The following is a 22514-nucleotide window of genomic DNA, read 5'->3' as shown; positions in this document are numbered from 1 at the left end:
ATAATCTCATTAAACTCATAAGTCCCGTAATCGTTTGTCATCAATTATCTAAAACTCACATAGAGGGACTAGATACACTTTCAAACATATTGTTATAATCCTAGAATCATTAGAGGGATAAACATCCAACATGAGGATAAACTATAGATTGTGGAGACTTTAAATATTGGGGGAGACTTAAATTAATTCTTCGTTTCTTACAATAATGTGCGGCTACCCTTAATATAAAGACCGGAAATTACAATCATAAATCAATTTCAACTTCTAACTTATTTTTACCAAACTTACCTCTAAATAGTTTTAATTCAATCTGACTCCTAATTTATCTCCTATCAAACTTATCTCTACACAAATTAACTTAAATCTTAACATACCAAACTTATCTTCTAATTAAAAGGTAAGATTTATCACATATTGCTTCCGCAGTGATCCTTGGGCCCACACAAGCTGGCCACCTTGACAGATACGAGAAAGAACATAGAACAATTGACCAACCTTTTTTCTTGGGGACTGAGGTAGTTCAGGCTGTCACGCATAAATCATATGTAACCAGCCAACCAGTGAAAAACTTCTAAAACCTCACTTTGTATGATCACAATACACAACTCCAAAAAAAATACACATCTATGCACGGGTTGATGAATCTATGACCACATTACATAATGAATTCATGACCACATTACAGAAAACCAAACAGAAACAGAGAAACGATTCTTTTTTATTACCAAGGTAAAAGATAATATGTAGTTCGACTTAGCAGGCAGTCCAATAAGCTTCCAATTCGTAGGACATGGATGCAGTTTGCAGATTCATCAAGAAATTGAAATCGGTTTGGTCATTACGTGGTGCATTGAGACAACGCATCCCGTGGAAATGTACGATGAACATCGATACTTTCAAGGTGAAATATCACGCCACTTAAAATTTGTTCTGGAATAGTGGACGCATCAGTAGTACAATAATAATCAGCATGTCCTAACGGTTCAACCAAATACAGATTTGAGAAACAAGAGGATTCAAAAAGAAGCAATTTACAAATTTGAAGTACTGTAGCTGAATGTCCATGTGAACAAAAAAAAGAGAACAAGACCCAAGCTAAAGTGATCAAATTAAATGAATCATAATGGTACTATGAAATATTGGAGCAAGGATTATGCATAAACAAGACATTACACCTAGGAGGAAAAAGAAAAAAAGATAGACTAGTTACACTTGTGAACTGACTGCCGTATCTAGCTCCATGGATCGTCCCATCCTTTGGGCCCCTCCCTCTTAACAAAATCTACAATGGCCCCAACTGCCTCTTGCACCCTATTGGACAGAGCATGGTTTCCCCATTCTATTTCTACTTTCTCTGCACCACCCAGTGCTCGACATAGTCTGCAGTGGAACATATAACATGAGTATGATATCATATTGGATCCATATTTGCAACATTTAGGTTTCTTTTTCACCTGTCTACGAGTGCTTTCTTATCAACATATTCTGGGATATATTCGTCCCCCATTGAAAAAATAACCTGCAGACATAAAAGCGACAAAATTAAAGAGCCACAACATAATTCTCAGAATTGGATTCATAGTGCGAACTTAAAGTAAGGAAAATAAAGTTTTCTTTTACTTTTGCAGCACACAACAAAAAAATTCATATCTCATGGTGAGCCAGCAAACAAGTTTAGAGATTTTGTTTGCATTTGCAGTGTGCGTAACTCAAAAGTTCAAGAAAAGTTTTAACACACTGAAATGTAAGTAGTAGCTGCTATGCTGTAAGTTTCATGATTTCCTTACAAATCATGATAGTTTCCATCAATATTGCAGCTTTAAAGTATCCTTTTTAGCTCGCTAAGTTCTCTTTAATTAGCTTGCTTAATGCATTTGGAAAACGAAGCTACACAGTCAAAAGAAAAATAACCATTTCAATGATTCAGATGAAATATCATCATTTCATGCATTAAGAAACTAGGAAAGCTAATGCCAAGACTTAGGTTAATGGCCCCAACAATACATATGTTAACACAAAACTCAAATTAATCTATTTCATTTTATGGGAATATGGAATCTTTGAAGATGTCAATCGGAATCTGACACCAATTTGCAAGTGTCCAACTTGGCAAGGCGTATAAAGGAATTCTGGCGCAAAAAAGCTATTTTTAAGTACTTGAGAAAAAATATTTAATATCGTATAGTGAAATAATTGTTTACTTTTACTAGAACAAGAAAATCCCAGCACTCATTTTAAATAGCTACCTGTCCATCATGACTAAAGCAAGAGTCCCACTCACAGGGGTGCATGTTGCAACAATGCAACTCAAGTGAAATTTCGGGGATTTGATACTACTTCTGAAGCAACATGTGAAGGTGGCCATGACTTGGGAATAATGAGTTATGTCTAAGCAATGTGAGAGTGGACACGAATATATGAACCATAAGCATGATAGTTATTTGCACAGGACGTCCTGCTTTTAGAAATATTTACTTTGTACAAATATGGTGGCTCAAAGGCTCAGATAGCACAAAACATGCAAGTATTGTGGTTCTCAATCTCACAAAATTTCATTTGAGTATGCAAATAACAATGACAGCAATATGAATTATCTGAGCTCAGATCGTCCAAATAAAGATGTCAACCAAGCTAATGAGTAAATAAATTTTAACCCGGTTTTGTAACGTTAAATTAAAGAAATGTTGAAAATACTATTCAAAACCAGGTATTTTAATTCAACATTACAAAAATCAGAACTTCAAAAATAAAAATTAAATATTTTGAATCTTAAATTTCAGATTTTGATTATGCATTTCAAAACATGAGTTAACATTTCATATTCAAATGTTCAGATTTGATTTTTGAAGTTATTTTTAATATTTCTTTGCCAAGTCAGTGCCACGTCATCAGCCGCATGACCGCCACAAAACCAGTACCAAAAAAAACCTTGGGGGGTTATTTAGACAGTATTGAATAGTTCGAGGGGCTCGATACCTAGTTTCATACTTCGAGGGTTTATCTAGATGAACCTCGATACTTCAGAGGGCTAAGTAGATTTATTCCTAAATTTAATAACTTCAACTGGGATCAACCAAAAAATCTCTTTTCCCAAGAATTCATCATACAATAAAGATATTCATAATAGAAGATAAACACTTGCTTGTAAAACCTGAAATTTGAATACCAAAAAAAATTCTCAAAGAAATAAATAATATAAAAGAAATGCAAAGAAATGGGTAAAAGAAAACAAAAAGAAAAAGAAAAAGAGAAATCCCTCCTGGTAGGCCTAGGCATTCGGTTATATCGGTTTGGTTTTTCGGTGTTTGAATAATTCGGTTTTTAGAATATGCAAACCCAAAATGCTAAAAAAATAATGGAAAACCGCCCAGTTCGGTTTCGGTTTTCACAGTTTGGTTTTCAGTTTTCACCGAAATTTGGCGACAACGAGCCTCTGCACACTGCCCTTGCCAACCAATCTGGCAGCTTCTCTGCTATGGACATTCGAGGCCTTATCCCCTCTCCCTCCCCTCTGTCTCACTCTCCCCCTCATCCTCCCCACCGAAGAAGCACAGCGGCACAGTGCACAGAGAGTCGTCGGCCCATCGCCGAGAGGAACTCCATTGCCAAGCCCAAATCCCACAAAATGGGCTCGAATTCGCGCAGAGGAAGGTCTCTAGGAGCTTTCCCCGCGCGGATCCAGTGCAAATGCTTCGTTTCCCGACCGAATCAAAGCTTTGCACGGTTTTCTTCCTCAACTCCGGCCATGGAGATCGAAGCCGCCACTACTGATTCTCCCTCCTCCGATGAGCCTAGGTCGATTCCATGCGGATGTGACTCATTAAGTATCTTGCGCACCTCTCTGACCTCTCTCTGTGAATCTACCGCGGACAGGGCCAGATTTGGAGATTTCCTCACCACCGGTCTCCATTGCTGCTGCCATGAGCTTCACTGATGACCCGCTACCCCGAGTTGTCTTTGTTCGAATCAAGCACACGGAGAGCGTCGTTGTACCTCCGTCAAGCTTTGGCACGCATCACTCCGGTCGTGACCCATCGACGGCGCGACCGTCCGCGCGAGCCACCCGCCGCCGCATCTGGGCGCACGCCGCCAACCCGTGAGGAAAAGAGAGAGAGAGGAGCGAGGGAGGGAGAGTTGGGCTAAGGCCCATGGCTGATTCGGTGGTTCGATGTTTGAAACCTTAGGACCGAACCAAACATCATACATCAAATAGCCTAGAAATAGAAACCGAACCGACCACCAGACACCGAAAAACCGACAATCTCAATAGTTCGGTTTCGGTTTGGTTTCGGGGATTTTTGCCAAGCCCTGCTCCCTGGCCCCCCTTCCCTCCCTTTTCCCCCTCTCTCTCAGCCCAGCGGCCTGCTCCATCCCTCCACTCCCTCTGGCCCAACCAACCTAGCCGGCATGTCCTTCTTCCCGCGCCCATGCATCCCGTCACCCAGCCCACTCCCTTTTCCCCTCCCTTTCTCCCACGCTCGGGTGCTCCGGCCCAGCCGAGCCAACCTTCTCTCCTCTCCCACACGCGAGTCGCCTCCCTGGCCCACCCTACGCCCGCGCTCGCCTGCCCCCCCCCCCCCCTCTCTCTCTCTCTCTCGCATCACGGCCCGCACGTCAGGTTCTCCGTCTCTCCCAACCCCCCTCTTTCTTTTCTCTGCACCCGACATGCCCGCCAAATCCGGCACCCGAAGACAGGGAAGAAATCCCACACGACTACATAGAAGGAAAGAGCAAGCAAGGGGAAGGAAGGAGGAGCAAAGACCGCACCGGGATTGAAGCTCAAATGAAAGAAGTCCTCGCGCGATCGCCGCCAGCACTCGAAACCCTAACCCAACACAGGATCCACCTCCCCATGCTATAAATACCCCGGCATACACCCTCATAAGCATCACGAGCTCCTCTGTAGTTGTCCCCCTCTCTCCCCAGAGCTCCAACGCGCCCCAGTACTCCCTCGCCGAGCTCCAGTCGCCACCGAGGTCCACCACTAGCCCTCTGCGCGAAGCCCCGACGCCCACACATCCTTCAAATGGGTTCGCCGAGGGCTCAGGACACCTTTCCGCTGCTCACCGTCGACATCTGGAATGCACGACGCCATTCCGCTCTTCGCTAGCGACGCTCTGCCACGGGAAGCTGTCGTCGTCTTCGAGCTACGCCAGGAATCAGCCAAGGGCGTCGGCCACTGTCCGATGATCGTTGCCGGTCCGATGATCATTGCCCGGGGCAAATTAAAAGGTGAGATACCCCTTCACTCTCGGTCATCCGATCTTTGATGTGCGTCGTGCTGGCCACGCATGCGTTTGAGTCCTACGTGACTACCTAGTTAGCGGAACCCACCTCGTCAGCATCCAGTCAGCAAGCTGACATCATCTTGCGCAATAATTCCCTTTTCCTTAAAAAAATAATTTCAAAAATCCTAAAATTTCAAAAATAGGGATTTATAAATAGTAAACTTTGGTAAAAATCTTTAATAAATTAAATAAAGCTTTTTAAATGGTTTTCCAGTAGAATAATTTTACAAAAATATTTATAATTCTATTTTATTGATAAAATAAATGTGTTTAATTATGTTAATGATTTAGAAAATTTAGAATAATGTTTAAATAGGTTTTGCATAATGTTTTTTATTCTGGGAAATTGATTAATAATTATGATAAATAAGAAAATGAGTTTTTATTTAGTAAGATAATTCTAAATAATATTTTTTATTGTTTTCTTAATTCAAAAAATTCCTTTTTAATTCTAATAAATTGTTATAAAATCCAGAAAATACCAAGAGCGTCCAAAAAATCCCAAGAAAATTTTTACGCCCTTATTTAACCCTTCCAAAGCCATACCTCCACCATCACAACTCCGATCTAATCGTTTCTTTCGCTAATAATTCACCAAAAATCATAAAAATAATAAATTGAGTTATTTGTTGTGCTTTTGGCGTTTATTGTCTTGTTTTATTTTGCGATTAGACGTCGATGTCCAGGTGAAGGAGTTTGTTGGTTTGTAGGACCAGAAGTTCAAGGCTCCCGTTGAGCACCAGGGTGAAGGCAAGTTGTCCTTGATACATTTTGATCCTATGTTTCTAAATGTTTTCGTTTACAAAGTTGCATGCTTATAGTTGTCGATAATACCTTAGTTTTCTCATGTCTACCTTGTCGCCTCGATTTTGGTGGGATCAATGGTAGTATTGCTTAGCCATGCTTGGAAAAACACTTGGTTTAATAATCCTGATAATGGTTTTATGCAACGAGATAAAATTGTGGTAATATTTTTTTAGCAACATGGACTAGGGAATTGAGCAAGAGGTTAGTTTGGCTGCTAGGGGCAGATGGATGGTAGTCTTGCTCAATTTGATTAAAAACCGGTTCATAGTGCGATCAGACCGAGCTTTACAGTACAACCACAAGTCTGGTATGGGACGAGCCTGACTGAATAATTAGTCTTCTCCCAACATAGTGTAGACTAGGTAGAGGAACGGGAATGGATGATATTTCCTTGAAACCGTTTGGCGCAAGAGGGGGCTTCCATTTTTTAGGATATTTGCGTCACACGGTAGTGAAACCTCAACGGGTAGACACTTGTTGGGAGAAGACTTTGTAAAGGCCTTACAGTGAGAATCCTAGCCGTACACCTCGGAAGTGTGTAAGTGTTACGCGAACACAGGCAAACCGGGTGATCATGTCTTGTGGGTAAAGTGTACAGCCTCTGTAAAGTGAAAAACTAATATATCAACCGTGTTCACAGTCATAAACGGTGAGAAATGCCACACATGATTAGATATACTGTTCTGGATAACTTTGGGTTGGTGGTTCATTCATGGTTGGGGAACCATGTTTGAGGTGTTCAACTTCGGTTGAGGTGTTTAACTTGGGTTGAGGTGGTCAACATCGGTTGAGGTTAAGAGGGTCAACTCTTGAGGTTATTTACTTTCAGTTAATTATTTCTGTTTTTAATAATGTTTCATCTAAATTCTTCCTTTATGCAAATAAGCACATGTAAGATGTATTATTGTGATTGCCTTCATATCATTATTTTACCACAATTTACAGAGTACAAGATGTATTCACATTTGTTGTAACCACAATGCTCAGTCGGGAAAGACTTTGAAGATTACTCTGAGGATGAAGGAATCTAAGGTGGTGTTCTACAACAGCTGCCTGTGGGAGATGCGGATGAGAAGACTACGCTAGCTGCGGTGTTTATTTACTTTTTGACCCTCGGAGGTCCTCTCTATAAAAACGACATTTTCACGTTAAGTTAATGACATGGTGTTTTGTTATCATCTATGAAGTCTTCGTAAATTGATTCATGTCTCAATAACAGTAATGGTATGGGTCTATCCTTAGACCAGTCCCGACATAGCATTTTCCTTTCATTTAGTGAACTAAAACAAGGCACCATCTCTGTAATGTCTGGGGTCCATATTAAAGGATACATAAAATGCCCCTCGGCATAGCATAGCTATAATAATACAGCACGTGAAATCAACCAATCCAGACATCTAGTGGAATACTAAACTTATATATAGGTGTATACAGTGTATGCCAACAAACACTATATTGCTTTTGTATTCTAGAATAAATAATTTCTCAGCGGACAACTAACAAAAAGATTGTTTTGCAGTCATACATAACAACAGGGAATTCCTAACAACAGACACCAACATGCAGATATTCTGTAATTGCATAGGATACCCAAAAAATATCAAAAAAAAAAACAAAATCTCTGCCACTATGCATGGTGAAAACTGTTGGTTAGCATCAAAGGTCATAGAGCCTCATAATGGACCACAAATGCTCCTGAAGAGGATATTAATTATCTACAATCATTCCTTGACTATGAGATCACCTAAAAGTGGGGCATTCTTACTTCTTAGGTGATAAGGCTAACAAGTACACAGAACAATACCTGGCATTGTGCGGTTGACATATGACCAAGTCTCTGTCTCAATTGATCTTCGCTAAGATCTGAACTGAACATATCATCGTCACCCATATATGAACAAAGAGAGTGGTACCTACACATTTGTTTCGATGCATTAGAATATAACAAAAGAAAAAAAAATACTTTTAGTTCCTTCCTGATAATCTTGAAACATAAATGTCTACAAATCAATACTAGGAGATACGCTAGCAAATAGATCCAATAAAATAAAAGAGCAATCGCCACCTACTTCCAACGAGCCTCAGGTCACAATAAGTTAAACCTAGCACTAGGTGAAACTATAGGTTAAACTTGGGGTTCTGAGAAACTTGGGTCAAAGTACCTGATAAGTGCAATTAACTTTAAAATAAAAGATGCAACCAAAAGAAATCTTGAAAAATACATGTCAGAAATCTCCTAAGAAAACTAAAGAAATAATACAGGAAAGTTAACTTAGATCATTTAATTTAAAGAAGTTAAAAAGGGACCAGTTATAGCTGATCTGCTGACAACAGGCAACATCCTGTGGGACACAAAATGACTGGAACCACCAAAATCAATATGTTCAATATTCTATCTTGTTTAACAATCAGAGCTATCTTTTTGTGTGTGTATGTGGTTTGATGTATTTAGCTAGTTAGCTAGCAACGAGGTTTGCATCCCTCATCTAACTCTTTCTGCAGTAAACTGACCTACAGATGGTCACAATAACTACAAGGACTCGTTATTAACAAGCATATCTCTCTTGAAAACTTTCATGATTAATTCCAAGGGAAGAAGAAACTACTTGTGCGCATTAGTACAACTTCAGCCATAAAAGTTGATACCTGTAGGCAGTAATGGGAGCATCTGGATTTGCTTCCCTAGGCATCAAATCCATTCCACGGCCCTCACTAATCATTTTGGCGGCCAAATCTATCATTTCTGCTGTTTCTGGAAGAGTTGCTCTATACTCCCTGTCGCTTACTGGTGCCTGCACAATAGATTAGCATAGAAGTTACACCAAGATACCATTTGGATATTAAAAAGAAAATACAAGCAATTCTTATCAACAGGATACAAAGTTGATCAGTGAGGTTGTTATTTAGAGGGTGACAATTCCTAGGACACTTCACAATCAAATATTTTTTCTCTACTTGAGCCTTCAGAGAAGAAGGGTATGAAGGGAGAATACCTGCAAAATAACACCAGAAACTGCTTTGGAACAAGCGAAGTTGGTCCGCATGTAATGCACAATATCCTGGCACAGATGGAAGAGTTTGTGTCATCTTGTTTATTAGTCTGTAAAATAGCAGCTGAGTATAGTAATAGCATACCTGGCAACCAGTACTGTGACCAAGCAATATTACTCCTTCAGAATTTTCCTTATTTATCAAGTAACTGATGAGCTGATCTAGCTCCAATGCGTCCTTGCACAAAACAAAGTGTGAATGTATGATCAATAAATTGCCCAAGGAATATAGAAGAAGTTAACAAAGGACAAGATCAAGAAAATATAATGGAAAATTCGATAAAAACTTTGGAAACAACAAATTTGGTGATATGATTACCGCCACGAACTTTCCTCACTTATTATTATTACACTTAAATTGCACTGCACAAAGCTAAAGGTAAATCTGTAGGTTTAACGAAGAATGCATTTGATCACTGAGTTAACTGGTACTGGCCCATAAAGCTGATTACAAAAGGAAGCACCACAATTGTCTCCTGATTCACTTGCAACTACATGAAGCCATGTCGAACGTATAAAACAAGATGGTACAACCAGCTTTTGCAGGTGTCTCATAAATACACTGGGTTAAGGATTGCTTCCGTAGCATCGAAGGGGAATGATAGGATAATAAGAGCAGTTATTGCATACTGACATTTTTATATAATCATGTTAAGCCACTAAGATGAAGATGAACAATGCTTGAATGATACAGATTATAGACAGTGTCCAAGAGAACTGCTGAAAAATCGTTTATATAATTATGTACAGTAAAATAACTGAAAACTGAGGAACTCAAAATTCTGTTACCAGTGAAAAAAAGTCCTCCGTTATTTCTGCCTGTAACCTTAAATTTTGCCAGCTTATTTTATTATTCCACGCAACATCTAAGGGCCCTTAAGGCTCAATAGTTACTGTAATTGGGAGAAAAACAAGGGAATGCTCATCGCTTCCTATGGCTAGAAAATGGACTACTTAGAATGATTAAAATTTAAATGATCAAGAACATCAGCTACACTAATGGAGTAACTTGCAGAACATTAATCCAGTGCTTAAGCATGTCAAATCCTCTTTTATCATGATGTTGTACATAAGCACCCCAAGTATATGATAAAATGCATCTAATAATCCATATGTGCTCTTGTAAATTGGTACAAAAGCTGATTTTCTTTCTGGGAAAAGGATCATACTTGCTCCAAGCTGGAAATTCCATATCCAGTATAAGATGAAGAAAGTATTGGTTGCACCAGGGACCATTTCTCAACCTCCAATGCAAGTGACAATGGTTCCAAATAGCTGTCAGGTTCCAAAAATCGATTAGCGCTAATGAAATTAAATGAAGTCTTAGCCTACAATAAAATGTATAAGTCGTGCATTAAAAATATAATTACGGCAGTGCAGTGAGGTTTAGTTGGTGTCCTCGCCTCCCTGAGGCATGCCTCTAGTTTGCTTCAACCTTGGCTTGGCTTTGATGTTGCCTCACATTGAAATATTTCGGGGATTTTTTCCTCAAATATTCTAAATCATATTTTGAAAAAATATATATATGATTAGCCTCACAAAACATGCCTGTGACACTTGGAAAACTTGTGAAGCCTTGAGCAGGGCATATGTTGCCTCAAGCATAGAGCTGATGCCAAAGCAGTCTTTCAAAATTTTAAGAGAAATCTTTAAGATCAAGGTAGTTTTTTCAAGGTGACCAGTCAAGCATCTTGTGGCCTCAAATAATCAAATGACCACGAAATTACATTTGTTTAAGCACTAATTAAGTTCAGGCAGTGATGCACAGCAGGTAACTTTTGTAGTAGGCAAATTTATGGGCTCACGACGGATTGGAACGCAGGGCATAGAAGTGGCAGATGGATGGCTGAGGACCAGGCCCTTGGCAACGGGGGGCCATAGTGAAGGAGGTATGTGTTAAGTATATATACATGCCCACATATTATTCTAGCCCATACTGGCCCATGAGGACTGACTCTATATATATTGACATCAAGTCTATTGGACGGATATCTTCTTCTCTCCACAATTCCAATGAAGGTAACATGGTAACAAAGAAAGAATTAGGGTTAGGGTTAGGTTTACTCTAATCCACAAACCCACAATCCAATTATTTTTCTCTGCCGCCTATCTCCGTGCGGCCGTCGCCGCCCTGTCTCCGTGCAACCGTCGCAGATTGTCCACCCCTCATCATCGTGCGTTGCCGCCGATCCGCACCCCTCATCGCACGTGTCAGTCGCCGATCCGCACCACCCCTCGTCATCGCACCAATCACCGCGATCCCCCTCATCATCACGCGTGGATGCCGCCAATCCGTGCCGCCCCATCGCGGATTGCCCGTCCAACCGCCGATTTTCCACCGCCCGTCTACCCTCTCCCTCGCCATCGCGTGTCATCCGCTAGGTCGGGATGTCCACCTCACCGTCGCACCCATCAGCATCCGCAGGGACTCATGGTGGATTTGGTCCTCCCGCCAATTGCACATGCTATGTAACAACCCAATTTCCACACCCTTTCTCTCGCTCTCTTTATCTCTCTGAGTCGCTGCTGAGCTAGGCCCACCAGTCATAATCGTCCCTCACCTCTCAATCCCCTTCCGAAATCAGCCGGTGACCGATTTAATTCCCGTCGAACCCGCACCCTATTAAGGCAATTAACCGGTCAATTGACGCCGAGAGAAGAAACCACAGGCCTTGAATTGGATGAAAATTTATTGCACCGGCCAATTGTGCGGAGGACACGAGCTCAAACATGGAAACCGAAGCCCAAAATTCAGCGGCCGCTTTGAACTTACCCTGGTCATGGACCTCTCCCTTTTCCCCTATAAAAGCCCCTTGCGACCGTCACCCGAGCCCCTTTTACACCTCACTGCATTTCTGCTCTAACCTCACGTCGCGAAAGCACCACCACACCAACCTCAAGTTCTGCCGAAGGTCACCGCCATCATTGTGCTGTTGTGAGCCGCCTTGGAGCCCGACAACCCATCAAACGAGGTCGACGTCACCCGCTCATCGGCTTCCGCCACTCGCCATTGACTTCCGAGCGTCGCAGCGCCGTCTCCACCTTCCTCCGACCATGCACCGCCGCTGAAACCGCCACCGACGCCTTCGAACAGTCGGAGTCGAGGTCGGTGCCCCTCTCACCGTCCGATCAAGTTTGGTTGGGTAGGATTATAAATAGAAATAACCTTTCGTGAGATTAGATTCTAGCCGCCCAATAGGAGATCAACGTCCCGGATTTCATGACCACTTAGTCCTAGTCAGCTTCGCCACGTAAGCCTACCACACAATCAAGTTGTCCGATGTGGCCATCCCAGTCAGTGTCTAGTCAGTGCTCAAAGCAACATTAGTGCGATGACGTCAGCCAACGCAGTAATTAGCGTTTTTCATTAGAAAATAATTCACGAAATTCTGAAAATAGTAAATAGGTTTTTCTTACTAGAAAAATTCAGTAAATTCTTAAATAATTTATAAAATATGTTTTTAATGTTTTTTAATTCTGTTTTAGGTTTTATTTCGGTTTAATAATGTTCAATATCTTTTTCAGTGTTAAAAAATGTAAATAAATTGAGATTAAATGTTTTAATTATGGAAATAGCTTTAGAAAAAATAGAATAACTTTGTAATGTTTTAATTAGGTTTTATTTAGTAAAATAAATTTTTTAATCTGTTTTTATTCATATGTTTTAATTCCTAAAAATGTAAATAAAATTCTATAAAATCTCTGTTATTCTTTTTAATTAGGTTTATGTTATAAAATAATTTTGTAAAATTATAACTAAATGTTTTTCACCCATAATAAATTCAAATAAACTAGTTTAAATTCCAGAAAAATAACCTTTTTTTTCAGCCCTTTTAATATTCAAATAGCCGTAGTTTTTGCGTCGTAGCTCCGATTTGGGCAATTATTGCACCCAAATTCTTCTAAAATTGTAACCTAGCTAAACGTAAGGTTTGTAAAGTGTGTTAGTATTTGTTTTTTGCATGTTCTTAGTGTTATTTGTTTTTTCTCCGCATGTGCAAGAATTTGTTCCGAAGCCGTTCGAGAACTTTCAAGACCAGCATTTTGAAGATCCCGCGCAGCTCGGAGAAGGCAAGTGTCCTTGAACATCTTGCACCTAATTTTTGTAAAGTTTTTGGGGTTTATTAGTTTTCTCCGATCTTCCTTGTAGCCTTAGTGTTATTTTCATATTATGGGTAGAAAATGCTTAGTTGTGCTTACTCATCAGTAGTGTAGGTAATGATAACTTTGACTAATGGCATATGTAACATGAGGATAACTTTGGTAAAAGTGCATAGATACATGGAACTTAGGGTCTAGGTAGGTGTTGGCATGATGGTTGGCCTGTGGATGTGTTCAAAGCATTACGGGCTTTGATGGATAATGGTGATTACCCCTTTTGATTGGTTGGTGGTGGTCTTTCCCAAACAATGTTTAAGGATCGATTCGCGGAGCGACCACTGATGACAACAGTACAACTACGAGGATTATATGGGTACGGATTGGCTAAGTAATTAAAAGTTCTCCCAACAGTATATGAGCCAGATGGATGTGTAGAGAAGGGGTACTTCCCGGATCTACCAAGCACAAGAGAGGGCTTCTGGAGTGGAGGGTTACTCCCACGATGGTGAAACCTCAGTGGATTGGTACATGCTGGGAGACTCTTTAGAAAGACCTCGTAATGATCTCTCGGCGCACACCTCGGAAGTATGTAAGGTATCTGCAGAGTAAAAACTAATATATCAACCATGCTTACAGTCATGAGTGACATGAACCCTCATATGATTAGTTGAGCGGTTTCAGGTGGTTTTTTATTGGTTCTGGTGGATCACAGTAGTGGGAGCTGTGATTCAACTTTGATTTGGTTAGAGGTGGATTGAACCTCATATGTGGAGAAAGGTGGTTGGAACCTTGGCTCGAGTTTTAGAGATTTTCTTTCACATAGTAAATATGTCGCTTTTATAACTGTTTGACTACTAAAATGATATTTGTGCAAATAAATCCATGAGTTAAGTCATTCTTAATATTGACCCATAAGTTATACTTTCTCATACTTGCTGAGTATTCCATGTACTCAAGCTTGCTCTCTCCCCTCATAATGTTGCTACTCAGAAGGCGAAGATTTTGTGGAGTACCCGAGGATGATGCTACGTTCTAGGGTGTGTTCTCCATCGATTGCCTGTGGAGTGTGGACGCCTCGTGATTCTACCGTTGTAGTGTGTTTTCTTTTAGACCCTTGGGGTCATGGAGGTAATAAATTTAAACGTTGTAATAATAGATATTGTTCTATTATTTTACTTATGAGGTCATTATATACATGTAACTTGATACTGGCATACATATAGCTGCATTTGATTTGATCTTAAAACTGGGTATGACATGCTACTGCTGGTGTAGATCCTGCCGCACGGGTGTAGTGCTGCTGTTGTTGGTGTTGGTAGTGGTGGTGTGCTCGACTGTTGTTGGTTGTGCTATGTTGCTGCTATTGCTGCGGGCTCTCGCCTGTGGTAATTTATCTTCATTACTGCAGTCATGTCGCAACCAAGTACAATTGCTATTCCTATCAAGCTTGATGGCCACAATTATCGCAAGTGGGTTTTTTCTGTGAAAACTGCATTGAGGGGGTATGTTCTTCATCTCATCTGACTGATGTTCCACCTGTGGATAAGTCCAAAGATGGTTCTGGTGCTATTGAAGTCAAGAATGGGCAAAATGATGATGGAAGGATTTTGAGTACTACAGTCATTAGTACGAAGGAATCCTTGATCACGAGTCTTGAGCATCACAAGACAGCTAAGGAGATGTGGGATTATTTGCAGCGTCGATATGTTCATAATAGTGGTGCTCTCTTGAATACTCTAATGACAAGATTTCATGGCCTTCAACAGAATAATCTATCCATAGATGAGTACTATACTGCATTTGATTGTTTGATGGAATCATTGCTCTCAATAGTACCTTAGTGTACCGAAGGGTGTTCAGGATCTTGTCACTAGAAGAATAAGTTCATTGAGAAGTTCCTTATGTATCAGTTCTGTCATGGACTACGATCAGAATTTGAGTCTATTCGTATGTAGCTGCTCAACAACCCCACTACTCCATCAATTACTAATGCAATGTCTGCTTTGATTGTTGAAGGGACTCGCCTTCGTTTGCTCACATTTGCTCCAGTGTCAGTATCTCATAGTGTACTTGCAGCTTCTCATAGAACCAACACAGCTAGAGGCAGTTCCTCGGAGGGTATTCCTTGTGAGCATTGCAAGAAAATTGATCATCATTCAAATAATTGCTTCTCTCGTTATCTAGAGAAGTTGGTTGAGTTTCGTACCCACCATGCTGCTCGTGCTCGTAATACAGCTCCTTCTCGAGGCTCTGTATCTATTGTTGTTGCTCATGACAGTAATTCTCAGTCTTAGGCTCTGGATACAGGAGCTTCCTTCCATGTCACATCTGATAAGTCTCAGCTAGTTGCTTGCAAGCTGGTCACTACTGGAGGTTCTATTCAGACAGTTGATGGTACATCTTGTCATATCACTCATCAGGGTACACTTTTCACTTCTTGTTTTTTTGTACCTGATGTTTCTTTTGTACCTCAGTTATCCATGAATCTCCTCTTCGTAGATTAAGTCACTGACCAAAACTATTTTGTTGGATTTGACATCGCATCTTGTTTTATTCAGGATCTTCAAAGCGGGAGTGTGATTGGGACTAGTTGTCGCCGTAGCAAGTCTCCTGGCCTCTATGTTCTGGACACTTTGCATCTTCCTCCTTCCACCAGATCCACCGCTCGTGTCATCTGTTGCATCGTCATCCGCTTATCTTTTGCCAAGTGGTACCATCGTCACGGTCCGTTATGTGGATTGCGTCCATCTACTTTGGTTCGTCAAGATCATTTATGTCATACATCCATTAGTCCACTTTTCATTGTAAGGATTGCAAGCTTAGTAAACAGCTCCAACTCTCATATTCCAGTAGTATTTCCCATTCTGCTAAACATTTTGATCTTATTCATTCCGATGTATAGGGTCCTTCACCTTTTGCTTCAAAAGGTTGTCATAGTTATTATGTCATTTTTATTGATGATCATTCTCGATATATTTTGATTTATTTCATGAAATATCGCTTCCAGGTGTGTTCTATATATCAATCTTTTGTTGGTATGGTCCATACTCAATTCTCTACTGCCATTAAGTCTTCTGCTCTAACTCTGGAGGAGAATCTCTCTCTTATGTTTTTCGTCAGTTCCTCACCTTTGAGGGCACTCTTGCTCAGCTCTCATGCCCTGGGGCTCATGCTCTGGTGTTGCTGAATGCAAACATCGCCATCTTATAGAGACTGCTCGCACACTCCTTATTGCATCTTCTGTTCCTTCTTATTTCTGGAGAGAAGCTATTTCTATAACCATTTATCTTACTAACCGGCAGCCGTCTTTAAAGCTCGCCGGAAAATACCCTGGTGAGGCTCTTTTTGGTACTCTTCCTAACTATGATCATCTTCGAGAATTTGGATGTACTTGCTATGTCCTGTTTGCACCTCATGAGCGGACTAAGTTGTTCGCCCAGTCGGTTGAGTGTCTTTCTTAGATATAGTTATGAGCATAAAGGTTATCGTTGCTATGATTCTTCCTCTCGTCGCATGTGTATTTCTCGTTATATGACTTTTGTTGAGAACTGTCCCTTCTTCTATAATCCCTCCACTCAACCCTCATCCTCTCCCATAGAGTCCATTTCTTTCCTATGTCTTCCTACTTCATTTGGTGATCATACCTATGTTCCATCTCCTATGCCTACTCCACCCACCTCTGATTCGATTTCAGCTCCAATACCTATGCCTACTTCTCCCATCCCTGCTCCGGATTCAGCTTCTCCACCATATATTCCGCCTATCACCCATGTCTATACACGTCGGACCACAGTTCCTTCTGATCATCCGCCCATTCCCACCTCTTTCGCCAGTCCTGATGCTCCTGTCTTTACTAATTCTGATGTTGTTGATGAGGTGTCTACTAGTCCCCGTTATAATCTACGTGATCGTGCTATTATTGAGGCTCCTGCTAGGTGAGGTTTTCCCGTGTAAGTGATTTTATAGCTGAGGAGCCATCTACCAATCAGGAGGTATCTGGTATTCTTGAATGGCGGTCTACAATGTCTGAGGAGCTTGCTGCACTTGATCGTACTTGAACTTGAGATCTTGTGCCCTTACCATCTCATATAGTTCCTATCACATGTAAGTGGATGTTTAAAATTAAGACAAAGTCATATGGTTCTATTGAGAGATACAACGCTCGCCTTGTTGCTAGAGGTTTTCAACAGACTAAGGGTCGAGATTATGATGAGACATTTGCTCCTGTTGCTCACATAACCACAGTTCGTATCTTGATTGCAGTGGTTGCTACTCATTCCTGGACTATTTCTCAAATAGATGTTAAGAATACCTTTCTTCATGGTGATTTGCAAGAGGAAGTTTATATGCAGCCACCCCCAGGTGTTGATGCTCCTCCAGGATATGTTAGCCATCTTCGTCGTGCTTTATATGACCTCAAATAAGCTCCTCGTGTTTGATTCGAGCGGTTTGTTTTTGTTATACAGGCTGCTGGTTTTTCACCTAGTGATCATAATCTTACTTTATTTATTCACCTATCTCCAAAAGGGCATATTTTGCTTCTCCTATGTGTTGATGATATGTTAATTACAAGAGATGATATTGAGCATGTTGCTCATGTGAAGAAGTAACTCAGTAAGCAGTTTCAGACTTCTAAAAAGGGTTCCTATCTTTCTCAATCTAAATACATTCAGGATCTCATGGCTAGCTCTGGCATTACTAATACTCGGACAGTTGCTACACCTATGGAGCTTCATTTGCAACTGTGTCCTACTGATGGTACACACCTTGAGGATCCCTCTCGATATCATCGTATTGTGGGTAGTCTTGTTTATCTTACTGTCACTAGACCTAATATTGCTAATGTAATTCATATTTTAAGTCAGTTTGCGAGTGCTCCTACTTTTGTGCATTTTAGTCATTTGTTTCAGGTTTTACATTACTTGAGAGGGACATCATCTCAGTGTTTGTTTTATTCACGTTCTAGTCCGCTTCAGCTTCATGTTTACTCGGACTCCACTTAGACGAGTGATCCGACAGATCATCGTTCTGTCACTAGTTATTATATTCTTCTTGGTACTTCTTCTCCTCTTACATGGATGTCCAAGAAACAGGATGTTGTATCGCAATCTAGTACAAAGACAGAACTTCGTGCTCTTGCCACTACTACTTAAGAGATTGTATGGTTTTGCTGGTTGTTGGCTGATCTTGGCGTCTCTTGTGAAGCACCCACACCTCTTCTATGTGATAATACTAGTGCTATACAAATTGCTAATGATCTTGTGAAGTATGAACTCACAAAGCATATTGGTGTTGATGCTTCTTTCACTCGGTCCCATTATCATCAATAAAACAATTGCTCTCCAGTATGTGCCATCAGAGTTGCAAGTTGCATACTTCTTCACCAAAGCACAAACTCAAGCACATCATCGGCTTCATTTGCTCAAACTCAGTGTTTCTCAGCTAGAATAATATGTAGGCCCACATATTATTCTAGCTCATATTGGCCCATGAGGACCGACTCTATATATTGACATCAAGTCTATTGGACGGATATCTTCTCTCCACAATTCCAGTCAAGGTAACGGTATGGTGAGGGTGGGGGTGTAGCAAAATGAAGGAGATATCCTTCTATTCCTTGCCTGCGCTTTACTGATAATCTCCTCCCCTTTAAATAGCGAGGAGTTTCCTAACACCAAGAATTAATAGATAGAAAGCAATCGTTGTGAAGGAGATTAACCCTTTTTTTTCTAACAGTGGGTGCACATAGTGCCGTCCCCACATAAAAACAGTCACACCAATCACTACTAACACTAAATAGACATGAACATGGTGAAGAGTAAGAGGAAAAATTACAAGAGTCATGTTTTCAATTATAAGCTAGTGCCTAGTATCATCACTTACATGAACAAAGTTGTTACTTGTGTATTACATGATACAATATCATATCATGGATTCATGGCTTCTAGCCCAAACTTCGCAACTTTTTAAGATGATTTGGCATTATATTTTGTCATAAGAACCAAGAACCAGCAAAGAAAATAAGAATAGCACAATATGTTCACATGATATAAATTCTTTATTTTTTTCAATTGAGATCTAAAATTTCATTTGTAGTTTCACATCATTTTGGATACTGATGAGCCATAATGTAAAGTATGAGATTAGATCACTACTTATTTTGAATTTGATATAAGTTCAAATATGTTCACATGTTCAGAACGGTCAAGTATTTACTGCAATCAAAATTATTAAGGGGAAACCAAAAATAATATGATAACTTACTCAGTTGCTAAAAGCCCATCTGTAAGGCCGCCAATGAAGATCACTTGGTGGTTAAAATCACCAGTTTTGAATGCCACCTGCAACAGGAAAAGTGAAGTTATCGTACAAAGTCAGAAATAATGCAACATTAAGAAAACATATCCAACAAGAACTTTTTTAAGTTACAGTAGGGTGTTCCTCTATATGCAAATGTAAGAAATCGATGGATATCAAGAAATCACACGGCACTGGACAAACTAAACATTGGCATCTCCGCATCTGTAACATTAGAGCGTAAGCTAACAAGAATGGCAGGTTAACATCTCCAAAAAAAAAAGTATTTCCCTGCAGAATAAGCTGTCTACAATATAACAGTAAGATCAATGTATGCAACCAAGCTTCTCTTGAACAGGGTAACCAGAAAATAGATATCTTAAGGCCGAAAACGGCATTACAGGGGTCCCAAGTCCAAACACAGCTAAAAATGTCAGTAGCTTGTGACAGATCACCCCACTGAAGCTCTCACGATAACTAACAACAAACTAGAACACAGAGTCTCATACGAGAATAATAAAGGCAACAAGAAAGCCTAAAAATGTCCTCTGCCAACGGCAACATAGAACCTGCTGGAAAGTGGATACTCAACATGGTTACACATTTTGCAGTTGAAAAACGAGACGAGTACGATATGGAGCAAGCAAACCACAAGAATACCTATTCTGTAGAAGGACCACAGAGAGAATGAGTAAACTTAGTATACTAAGGATATGTTTGTCACATCTCCAGCTCTGAGATCTATGATGGATCTAAAGTTTGTATGATAAAATAAAGTGGTTTAAACTTTTATTTTTAGTCTAAAATAAAAACCAGATGATTCAACTAAACACCTTCAATCCACCCACAGCTCTAGATCTAAGATTTCATAGAGCCGGTCAAACCTAGTTCCAAAAAAATTTGGATCTCAAGTTGTACCAAATGGAGCCTAAGCAGTCTTTCTTCCAAACGAAATGGTACAGAAACTACGAGACAAGCAGCAAAAAGGGCATAGTCGTTTGACATCAGCAAAGGAGAAATACCCTCCAAACAACAAATTGCCAAGTCTGCTCCCTAAAGGCAAAATCAGCACCATTTACGAGTCGTTGCACATCATAGAAGCTTCCCTGTTCCATAGGAGGAATCTAAACAACCACACTTTAAACATGCAAGAGAAAACATAGAACCCCCAATAGCTAAAGCGGAAAGCACCAATTAAAAAGGGAGATCCCGCATCTCGAACGTCAGAAAAGGCCTTCCAAAGTCTGTGGCACCACGCGGTGGCCCTGTGGAAGCTTCCAGAACCATCCTAGCCGAGAAATTTCACCGCACCGCACCGGTCCTGCCCAGCATTTCGGCGAAAGCAATCGCGAGATGCTGTGCCAAGAAACATCTCGGATTTTAGAGCTTTCTAGAGGAACACCTAGAGTTCTAGAACTCCCTAGAATTATGGGAAGGAAACAGCGATCTCCAGATCGACACCACAGGCGACTGCGAGAGGCTTTCGAGAGGGATGGGAGGGAGGGAGGCCCGTACCTGCGCGGACTTGGGGCCGTACTTGAACAGCGTCCCCCGGAGCTGCTTCCTCTTCACGCTGGCGCCGGCGCCGGCGGCAGCGACCACGGCCCTGCCGCCTCCGGCGCCGGCTGGCTCGTCGGGGACGGGGGCGGAGGCGACGCCGCCGGCCATTGCGGAGGAGGAGGAGGCGCGCGCGAGGCCGGAGAACCAGGAGGAGGAGGTGGAGACCGGCGAGGTCATGACAGCGGCGCGCCTCACCGCGAGGGCATCGCGGGGTTGGGCGATTGGCGGCTACGACTTCCGCTTGGATCGAGCTGCCACGACGGCTCACGATCACGAGAGGAAGAGGTTGTTAACAATTTCGTTGGCTCACTAGAGGAAGAGGTTTACATACTGATTGGGCAACTGCATGATTGGTTGGATAATTTGGTAACTTTGGTCCTAGTCTCCACGGATTTCAATTTCATTTTATAATTTTTTTGGTTATTTTTTTCTGCTATGTAACTCCCACGTATCCATAAAAAATTATAAAATTAGATTTGATGTTGGCCCTCGAGTTTTTTCACGCTGGTTTGATTTTGTTGGTCGAAATCGGTGAAAATCATGCTCATCTTTTTGTTGGCTTCATATTTGCCCTTTGATTACAATCATGAAAACAGGACTTCATATTTGCCCTCGAGCTTTTTCATGCTTGTTTGATTTTGTTAGTCGAAATCGGTGAAAATCATCACACCTAAGCTTGGTTTTGTTGGTTGTTTTTTCAATTTTAGAAGCTTTGTTCTTGGATTTTTTAAATGCCACCGTCCATTTTCATGTTGACGCCGCAAATAATGAAAGAAATTTAGTCGTACAAGAACAAGTAATGTGTCAAAACTACTACCATGCTGGCGCTATATGTGAACAAGTTTGAAGAACAATGTTTAAATTTGGCAAACTAAGTGTTCAAAAGAAATATATGAACTTTTTCTAATGGTCCACTTATCCTTCGGTTTTCCAGTCTTTATTTAAGTGTGTTTTTTCAAACTTCCAATTCTCGAGCCAAACTTGCTTTTTCCAATGGGAAGTGAACTTTTGATAAAATGGTGATGCTTGCCTATACATACCTCCAACTTAGTTTATTTGGTGAGCACCCATATAGTTATGTACACTGATATAGGGTCGGTCTTAATATTTTGGTGGCCCTAGCAAAACTAAAAACGGGTCTATTAAATTGAAACATTAAAAATTAATTAACATATAAATTATAATTATAATATTTGGTGTATTAAAAAAATATTTTCGATAAACACTTAAAGTATATTAAAAAACAATGCTCACATCAAACCTATCTTCCAGAGATCATTTTAAATAATTTCTTCTTACATTCTAGTTGCAAAATCATTGATGATGATATCAATATCAATCTTATTCAGTAATTCTTATCAATGCATAAAGTTGACAAACCATTTAGGACTTCAAATAGTTCTTTAATAAT

At 40.6% G+C, this 22514-nt stretch overlaps 1 protein-coding gene across 2 annotated transcripts; it reads right to left on the bottom strand.

Annotated features, from left to right (window-relative positions):
• Window positions 1–976: 976 nt before the first annotated feature.
• LOC133892547 (UPF0613 protein PB24D3.06c-like) lies at window positions 977–21428 on the bottom strand. Of its 2 annotated transcripts, XM_062333396.1 has the most exons (10): window positions 21059–21200; window positions 20566–20899; window positions 19511–19587; window positions 10315–10420; window positions 9231–9323; window positions 9089–9154; window positions 8742–8887; window positions 7900–8008; window positions 1455–1519; window positions 977–1380 (listed from the first exon to the last, which is right to left on the bottom strand). In XM_062333396.1, the coding sequence occupies exons 2-10, from the start codon at window positions 20656–20658 to the stop codon at window positions 1233–1235; spliced, it is 903 nt and encodes a 300-aa protein (XP_062189380.1). In that variant the 5' UTR covers window positions 20659–20899; window positions 21059–21200; the 3' UTR covers window positions 977–1232. The 2 variants fall into 2 exon arrangements, with proteins under 2 accessions (XP_062189380.1, XP_062189379.1); XM_062333395.1 differs by lacking the exon at window positions 20566–20899 and having other exon boundaries at window positions 21059–21428.
• Window positions 21429–22514: the final 1086 nt, after the last annotated feature.

Source organism: Phragmites australis, chromosome 15 (genome assembly GCF_958298935.1).
Source record: "Phragmites australis chromosome 15, lpPhrAust1.1, whole genome shotgun sequence".
Classification (NCBI taxonomy): domain Eukaryota; kingdom Viridiplantae; phylum Streptophyta; class Magnoliopsida; order Poales; family Poaceae; genus Phragmites; species Phragmites australis.
Note: the sequence above shows the minus strand (reverse complement) of the source record. Positions and strands in the feature narration are given on the sequence as shown.